At 46.0% G+C, this 8,776-nt stretch overlaps 1 protein-coding gene across 2 annotated transcripts; it reads left to right on the plus strand.

Moving 5' to 3' along the window:
• The first annotated feature begins 2,207 nt into the window (after window positions 1-2,207).
• On the plus strand, window positions 2,208-8,770 carry ATF1 (activating transcription factor 1). 2 transcript variants are annotated; one of them, XM_057388781.1, is made up of 7 exons: window positions 2,208-2,349; window positions 3,108-3,236; window positions 4,529-4,629; window positions 4,934-5,064; window positions 5,709-5,888; window positions 5,968-6,127; window positions 7,006-8,770. In XM_057388781.1, exons 1-7 carry the CDS (start codon window positions 2,239-2,241, stop codon window positions 7,148-7,150), a joined length of 957 nt encoding a protein of 318 aa, XP_057244764.1. In that variant the 5' UTR covers window positions 2,208-2,238; the 3' UTR covers window positions 7,151-8,770. The 2 variants fall into 2 exon arrangements, with proteins under 2 accessions (XP_057244764.1, XP_057244766.1); XM_057388783.1 differs by having other exon boundaries at window positions 2,247-2,305.
• Window positions 8,771-8,776: the final 6 nt, after the last annotated feature.

Genomic DNA, 8,776 nt, shown 5'->3' on the forward strand with positions numbered 1-8,776 from the left:
AATTAAATATTCCAGAGCAAGCAGAGATGAATTAAATTCAGAAATTATATTTCTAATGGGAAATACTTTATCTTTTATTCCTCTAAGCAGATCTTCACACCAATGAGAGAAAGATCAGCMRAACCYTCTGTGCTTTCTCCCTKGGGTGTTTRTTTTGGGTGGTTTTGTTGGTTTTGCTGTTTCTTGCAGGCTCTTTTGAGTCTTTCATGGGACAGYAACACAGAGAAACTAATAACAGAGAGCAGGGAGGGCAGGCTGTGGTTTAGCACTACAGAAATGAGCAGAGGTTTCTGTAGCACTGGAAATTTATTGTCATTTTTGCTGCTGCCTGGATTTCAGTTTGAGGGGCCCTGGTTTCTTGGGACAACTTGCAGGGTGCAAAATGTTGATTTTCCATAGCTAAAACTACCTTTGAGGACAGATAAAGTTGTGTCCACTGCACATTTGTCATTAGTTGTGCCCGTAATCTTGAAGGGGTTGATGTTTGCAGTCGTGGGGGTGTTGGGAAGCTGCATCATGTGCTGGGGAGGGTTTGGTCTGTGCTGTAAAGGACACACAGAATCACGGATTGATGAGGTATTCAAGAATATCTCATTGCACCCCCTGCCATGGCAGGGACACCTCTCACCATCCCAGGCTGCTCCAAGCCCCATCCAGCCTGGCCTTGAACACTGCCAGGGATCCAGGGGCACCCACAGCCTCTCTGGGCACCCTGTGCCAGGGTCTGTCCACCCTCCCAGGGAGGAATTTCTTCCCAATGTCTCATCCAACCCTGCCATCTGTCAGTTTGAAGCCATTCCCCCTTGTCCTGGCACTCCAGCCCGTGTGAACAGTCCCTCTCCATCTTTCCTGCAGCTCCTTCAGGTGCTGGAAAGGCACAATTAGGTCACCCTGAAGCTTCTCTTTTCCAGGCTGAGCAATCCCAATTCTCCCAGCCTTTCCTCCCAGCAGAGCTGCTCCATCAGTCATTTCTTGTATCACCCAGGTAGTTTTCTCCCTGCAAAGCCCTGATTTAGTGATTTATTTGGGGATTCCTGCAGTGGAACCCCTGAGAGCTGTGAGGGGCAGGAGTAGGAGTCTGCTCTTGGTTGACTCTTCCCCTTCAGAGCATTCATTGGGCTGCGTGCTGTGGTTCTGCTCAGCAGGGAAAAATCAATGACTCACATTTCCACAGAAAGAAATGTAATTTCCAGTCTCATAGCAACTGTCCTTTCAACACTTTCAAACCTTCTGTGACAAAATGTTTAACACTCACCCATCAGCTTTTAATGCTCCAGGCTGGTCCGCCCACTCCCCCCAGCTGAAACCTGCAATTGTGCATCCCTGAATCCCCCAGGATCCGAGGGGGGATGCTGCCAAGACGTTGAACAGTTAAATATAAAATCTTAGACATGAGAGAAGTGTTGCTGACTGCATTACATCAAGACAGAGTGACTCTGGCAAGGCTTAAAATTCAAAACTGTGTTCACTTTGATTTGAGTCTCTGGTTTGTTTTTATACACCTTCAGATAGTTTAAAATAGGTTTGGCTGGTGGCTTGGCTAAAATATTTTTGGAAATTATCTTAGTTAGAGAAAGATATTCTTTAGTATAACGAATCTTGRTTTTCTTCCTGGATCTTCCTTCAAACTGAAAGAGAGCAGGGTTAGATGGGATATTAGGAATTGGATATTAATGGGATTATAATAGGATGGTGAGGGCCTGGCACAGAGAAGCTGGGGCTGCCCCATCCCTGGAAGTGTCCAAAGCCAGGCTGGACAGGGCTTGGAGCAGCCTGGGACAGTGGAGCTGGCACATGGCAGTGGGTGACACTGGATGGGCTTTAAGGTCCCTCCCAACCCAATCCATGATTCTGTGATTCTGTGTGTCCTTTCCAGCACAAACCAAACCTGTTCCTATTCCCCACGGGCTCCTGCTGTTCCCAGGCCTCGGGAGGTGACCCCAAATGTGGGRCTTCACCTGCCCAAAGCCACAGGAATGAGCAGGGCCAGGTCCCACTGTGTCCCTCCCCACTGTGTCCCCTTGAGGAGGCACAAAAGGACTCAGGGTGTTGATGAGAAGTGACAAAAATCTGTGCTGTGTCTTAATAATGGTGACATTGGAGGCCAAAGAGCTCCTTAGACATGTCCAAAGGAGCCCAAAAGCATCAGGCACTGAGGTTATAAAACACCAGTGGAACTGGGCACCTCTGCTGTCCCAATTCATGACTAACTGGGTTTAACTGGTTTTCTCCTAGCTGATGATGGAAGAGGTGCACAAGGGCAGCAGCAGCAGCTCTGTTACGTCCCAGCCCTCGGCCGTACAAGGTACAACCCTGCAGGCAGCTCAGCTCTCTCATATTGCTCAACAGGTAAAGCCTGGGCTGGATCTCAGCAAACATTGCAGGCACTTTGGAGCCAGTTTTTATTTGCTACAAACTGTAGATCCATTCTTAGAAGCGTGTGGAGAAGAAAAAACAGAATGAGGCTAAGAAAAATGTGTTTGCTTGATGGTGGATTGCATAAAATTAATTAAAAAGTGTTAAAAAGCCAATTTTTGTGTTTGTRCAATGCAGAAGTGCAGCCCAGCTTTGGGGTTAGTCAACCACAGGAGCTGCTGAGGAATAAAATGAAGGCCTGGTTTCATTTTTTCCTTAGAAAATGCATTTCTAGCTCCTTTTGTAGTAGCAGCAATCCTGGGTATGCTCAGCACCATGGAAACACTTGGATTTTAGCCCAAGATGAATATATTTAATATAATAAACCATATGAAATTGAAAATTAGAGATTTTTGTTTTGTGAACATGTGGAAATGTGAACAATGTAAATTGAATTAAAGTGCAAAGACTTACACGAGTTCAACATCAAAATTACAAATCCTCGAGGAAGTTTCCATGTTTTTTTATGTGTTACATAATGCCACATTTGATTTTTCCCCAACCAAAGGAWATAACAGTTTCATCCTTTTTCATATGCAAACAGTGTCTCAAAAATGTCCATCTTTAAGGGTACCTTTGTGGCTTAATTAGAATTAAAAGAAGCTGCTAATGTCCCCAGTTTTCCTACACGTGTTGCACTTCCCGAGTCCTGTGGCACAAAGGTTTAACTGATGGTTTTTGGTCTGTTGTAGATGTCTCTCAGAGGTTCTGCTCCCCTCACAGTGGTTCAGCTTCCTGGAGAGCAAGTCCAGGTCCAGGGGGTCATTCAGACAGCTCAGTCCTCCTCTGTCATCCACTCCCCTCAGGTGCAAACTGTGCAGGTAACTCCAGAATGGCTTTAAATACCCCAAATCTGCAGTTATGTAGATGAGAAAACATGTGCAAAGGTTTCTCTGACCCAGCTGCCTTTTTGCCCTGCTGTAAGGGACAGTGAGCAGTGTTGTATCATCCCAAAGACCTTCCTGTGGGATACAACATCCCTCATTTGGGCTTGAAATTACTCCTGGTGTGAAGTCACCTTCAGAGTCCAAATGAAACCATTTGATGTTGCATCCCTTGATTAAAATCTCCAATCCACAGCTCTGTAGTTGGTGCCTTGGCAGACAGTCAAGGTGGGGTCTGACACCCGAAGGAGGAGAGTGGGGAATAACAGAATAATTCAATAATGGTTAAAATGAGTGTTTGGGAAAGGTGGAGCTGTGGGAAGGGGAAGGAGCTGCTGGGTGCCCTCTCGTGCTGTAACTCCCTTTCAGTGGTACCCAAGTCTCTCCTTGTGTCTTTTACTCACTTGCCATGTGATTTTTGTGAGAATCCCTCTCGAGAGGTGCCCAGGGAGTTCCTGCTCCACTCAGTCCCTGCTCCAGAGCCCYTGGGGACCTGGAGTTCCACTGGGAAACCACTGCCCTGGTGAGGGAGGAGCTGCCCTAAAACCCAGCAATTTGTCTGTGATCCTTGTCCCACACTCCTCATTGCACACTAAACTGATAAACCACGAGAAGCAAAGCTGGAAGGGATTGTCAGCTGTCACTGCTGTAACATTAGAGCAGGGAGAGGAGAACGTGCCACTSCTGAAAGCAGCCAGGCATCTGCACCGGCTGCTTCTGGTGCTCATGTCTCTGTTAGTGCCTTTCCTGTTCCTTCCCCTGCTTGCACAGTCCACACTGACTGGATTCATTCCTTTCCTGTAATTTATGGACATTGTGGCCTTGTAGGGGCAGAAGGAAAAGCACAACACGAGCAGGTTTTTGTCCCTGCTGATCGTAGGCTGCTCTGTCTCTGCAGCTCAGGGAGAGGCTTTTCCCAGAGCTCTGCATTCCTCTGGCCTCTGTTGCTGGCACACAGATAAGAACAAATAAATGTTTTGTTCGCTAATAWGGAGCATCAGAGACAAAATAACACTTTGAACTGGATAAGCACACAGTGGAATCAAGAAAATTGTAGATAGTACTTTGCATGTTTRCTCCCTGATATTCTGCTGCCTTAAATATTGTTTTCTTTGAACTCCTATGTTCTCATCAACAAATCCTGCTGTTCCTCTTCTACATGAAAGATTTCAGGTGCTTTYTGTGTTTGTCCTGTACATCACTGGTGTTCCTGTTCCCTTTTTCWCCAGGTGTCTTCCCTGTCTGAGAGTGAGGATTCTCAGGACTCCTCAGACAGCATTGGCTCCTCACAGAAGGCTCGAGGCATCTTGGCTCGTCGTCCATCGTACCGGTACGGCTGTGAKACACTTGGTGTTTGTATCTGAAACCAAAACAAAAGCCTCTTCCCATGGTTTTTAATATTCTGCCAACCTCCAGGTTGTTTCCTTTCCCTTGAAAYGCACAATGAGTCTATTCCTGCACTGAACATCCTGTGAGCCATCGTTGCTGCGAGGAAACTTTGACTCCACTAACTGGAGATTGGCCTCAGCAGGATTTTGAACAGAGCAAAATGTTCACCAGCTGTAATTTCACTCAGTTGTGTCATTCTRCTGAAGTGAGGAGTGTAGTCAAATGTCAAACTCCTTTTTTCACAGAAAAATTTTGAAAGATCTTTCTTCTGAAGACACACGGGATAGAAAAGGAGATGAGGAAAGTCCTGGGGTCTCMACTGTCACCTCCATGTCCGTTCCCACACCCATCTACCAGACAAGCACTGGACAGTACAGTATGTTACCCAAAATATCAGCATGGTTTTTATGCAGCTTGCCTCAAAATAACAGATTTTGTTAAATATTTGATTAAGATTAAGGACAAAAAGTTAGTTGTTATTATCCAGTAGTCAATGAAGTCAGTACATAGAAATAACTGGTGTCTGCGACTTAGATAAACTCAGTGCTTTGTAATTTTAATTTTTACACATAAAGACTTTTAAGGGTGTTGGTATGAAGCACACAGCCATGTTCCTYGCTGGATTTAGCCCAAAATATCAGTGAAGACACCGATATCTGTATGACAGGCCACACTAAAAGGCTGTCAGGGAGGGAGCAAAKAATTAGGATTTGTTCCTTTGATGTTAGCACTTGGTGTTGGTGGTGCCTCACACCCGCTCTTCTCCATCCAGTGAGGGTGGACAGGCCCTGGCACAGGGTGCCCAGAGAGGCTGGGGCTGCCCCATCCCTGGCAGTGCCAAGGCCAGGCTAGACAGGACTTGGAGCACCCTGGCATGGTGGGAGGTGTGGTAGGAGGGGCAGGGGGTAGGACCAGATGAACTTTGGGTCTCTCCCACCCCAGCCCATTGCAGATTCCATGGTTTACCATGTTTTACATGCACAGCTACCAACACTGCTGTCCATGTGCTTTCCCCTGCAGTTGCCATCGCTGCCAACGGGCTGCAGTTGGCAGGGCCAGGGGCAGACGGGGTGCAGGGCCTGCAGACTCTGACCATGGCCAACACCAGCAGCTCCCAGCCCGGCACCACCATCCTGCAGTACGCGCAGACCTCGGACGGGCAGCAGATCCTGGTGCCCAGCAACCAGGTGGTGGTTCAGAGTGAGTAGCCCTGGGGCCGGGGTTACAGCCCTGTCACCGACAGTGTCACCTGCTAATGCTGCCCCCTTGGTGTCCCCAGCTGCCTCTGGTGACATGCAGACGTACCAGATCCGCACCACRCCCACCAGCTCCTCCCTGCCCCAGACTGTGGTGATGACGTCCCCTGTCACTCTGACATCACAGACCAGCAAAACAGATGATCCACAGTTGAAACGAGAGATCAGGCTGATGAAGAACAGGTATGTGAGTGCACTGASCTGGTGAGTTTAATGTGCTGGGATCTTGGAATTGCTGAGGTTGGAAAAGACCTCCAGGGTCACAAAGTCCAGCCTGTGACAGAACTGATCAGAGYACTGAGTGCCACATCCAGGCCTTCCTTGGACACCTCCAGGGATGGAAACTCCACCATCTCCCTGAGCAGCTCCCTCCAATGCCTGACCACCCTTTCCATGGAGAAATTCCTCCTGATGTCCAACCTGAACATCCCCTAGCACAGCTTGAGGCTGTTTCCTCTTGTTCTGTTCTTGTTTTCTGGGAGCAGATCCTACCCTCACCTGGCTGCCCCTCCTGTCAGGGAGTTCTGGAGAGGGGGAAGGTCCCCCTGAGCCTCCTTTTCTCCAGGCTGAGCCCCTCAGGAGTTCTCCAGCCCCTTCTCCTGCTGCTCCAGCCCCTTCTCCAGCTCCATTCCCATCTCTGGATGGGCTCCAGCCTGTCTGTGTTTCTCCTGCAGTGAGGATCCAGTACTGGAGGGTCCTCAACAGTGCCCAGCATGGGGGGACATTCCCTGCCCTGCTCCTGTGCCACACATGGCTGGTACAGCCCAGGTGCCCCAGGCCTCCTTCCCCACCTGAGCACACCTGGGCTTGGGGGAGATTGTGACCCAAACACAGGAAATGTGACCCAGACATGTTCCCTTGAGTCTCACAGWGTGGACAAACCAAAATTGGGTTCCCCTGCAGATTGGCTGCCACGTGTGTTAGCAGATCCTGCTGAATTTCCTGCTCTCCTCGGGCAGTTTTGGCTCGGTTTTGCTCCTCACTGCAGTTCCACCTCTCTCCTATTGGTCAGAAAAATARATCTCACATCTGAAATCAAGAACTCTGCTTTTCTGTTGCAGAGAAGCTGCCCGGGAGTGCCGGAGGAAGAAGAAGGAGTATGTGAAATGTTTGGAAAATCGAGTGGCAGTCCTGGAAAATCAGAACAAAACTCTAATTGAAGAGCTAAAAACTTTGAAAGATCTTTACTGTCATAAAAGTGTGTAAGAAGAGAAGGTAAAAACCTTTGGGGACTGGTGAAATATCAGAGGAGAATTTTTTTTTTTATACTGAATTTTTTTAACTAGATGAAAGGTCAAAAATGAAACTTTTCTACCTAGATTTCACAGCTCAAAGACTCTATAGATTTTATTTACAACATGTTGGTGACAAAGTACAAACAGGAAACAAGAAAACCTCACCAAAATTCCTGCTGGCACAACTGGAAACTGAATAAATTCAATTGCAGCTACAGCAAAGGACAGTCACGTGTGGCGAGGCAGGTGATGAGAGTTTCTTTGAAAATTCCTACAAATCCCTCTAATAAGAGAGGCAAAATTTGGTTACAAAGAAAATGTGGATGAAACAGAATCCTTGCCATAGCTGACATTATTAGCAACGTTTATAACCAGTGTATGTTTTGATTTCTTACTCTTTTTCARTCCTTTTTCCTTCAGTTATTTGTCTGTAAATATTTTTATTTTAACCTGTAAGTTGATATTTACAGGTGCAGATGATAAAAAAGCTGATACTTTGCTCGAGGTATAAATTATGTTTTTCTCAGATGACAATTTAAAAAGTTGGGATGATTTTTTTTCCATGTTTGCCGTGTTTATCAGATGGGGGAAGRATCTGCAGAAGGCAGCGAGAGGCCTGGTCCTGGAAATGTCTGAGGCACAGAAAATTGTGTTGATTTTCTTGGAGAATTCAACACATTAATGATTTTAAAGCACAGTGTGAGGGACAAGGACTGGTGACAAAAGTTYTGAAGAATTTCTGAGATTAAACTTCTGAAAGTTTAATTTCACAAGAGTTTGTTCTTAGTTCTGGGCATGARAAACATCAATCATTGAAAATTAAATTATGTGCTGATCATATCTACAATTAAACACTCAGTGCTTGTCCTGCCTGGGGATTCTCCTGGGCTTTGGAACATGAAACCAAAAAGAAGAAAAATGATGTAGTAAAAAATGGAAGATCTATACCAAAGGGTTATGAGGTTCTAATCTCTGGTTTATTGCTGGAAGTAGTGCAAAATTACAATTTCCAGTCTAATTTTGTAAGGTAGGAGCTATTTTGCAAAGTAATGGTGTCTTTGTAAGCAAATATTATATTGCAAACGGGGAGATGGTTGGTATATTTTGTAGCTAAATTGTGATCTTTACAAAACCTGAAATTGAGTTTCTATACATATTTTGAGGGTTTCTATCTTTCATTTTAGTAACCAAATGAAATATTTTGTGAACCAGATTTTCAAGGATATATTTTTATGGATAGTACAAAGTCAAATGAGATCCTCTTTGGTGTAGGAGATACTTGAATTACTTTTGTATGTCTGTAGGCAACTTGCAAAAAAAAAAGGATCCTAAAGTGTATTGGGAGAAAAAAGAGCAAAAAGAAAGAAATGAGGGTTTTTTACTCCCCAGAAGTTGACAATATCTGCACATTAGATCTCATTGTGTCAGAGGGTCCAGTTTGTACAATTTTAATTTGTTTCAGGTGAAATCCAAGTTTGACATGATCAGGACTCCTTTGGCTGGGGAGTCTCCGTTCTTGGAGATCCCCAGAGCTGTCTGGCTGTGGGTTTGGTGGGCAGGACAGGGTACAGGGGAGGAGTGACCTGGGTGAGATGTG

The sequence above is a fragment of the Malurus melanocephalus genome, unplaced genomic scaffold (genome assembly GCF_030028575.1).
Source record: "Malurus melanocephalus ecotype Western Australia unplaced genomic scaffold, MMel_1.1 scaffold_2503, whole genome shotgun sequence".
NCBI classification, from domain to species: domain Eukaryota; kingdom Metazoa; phylum Chordata; class Aves; order Passeriformes; family Maluridae; genus Malurus; species Malurus melanocephalus.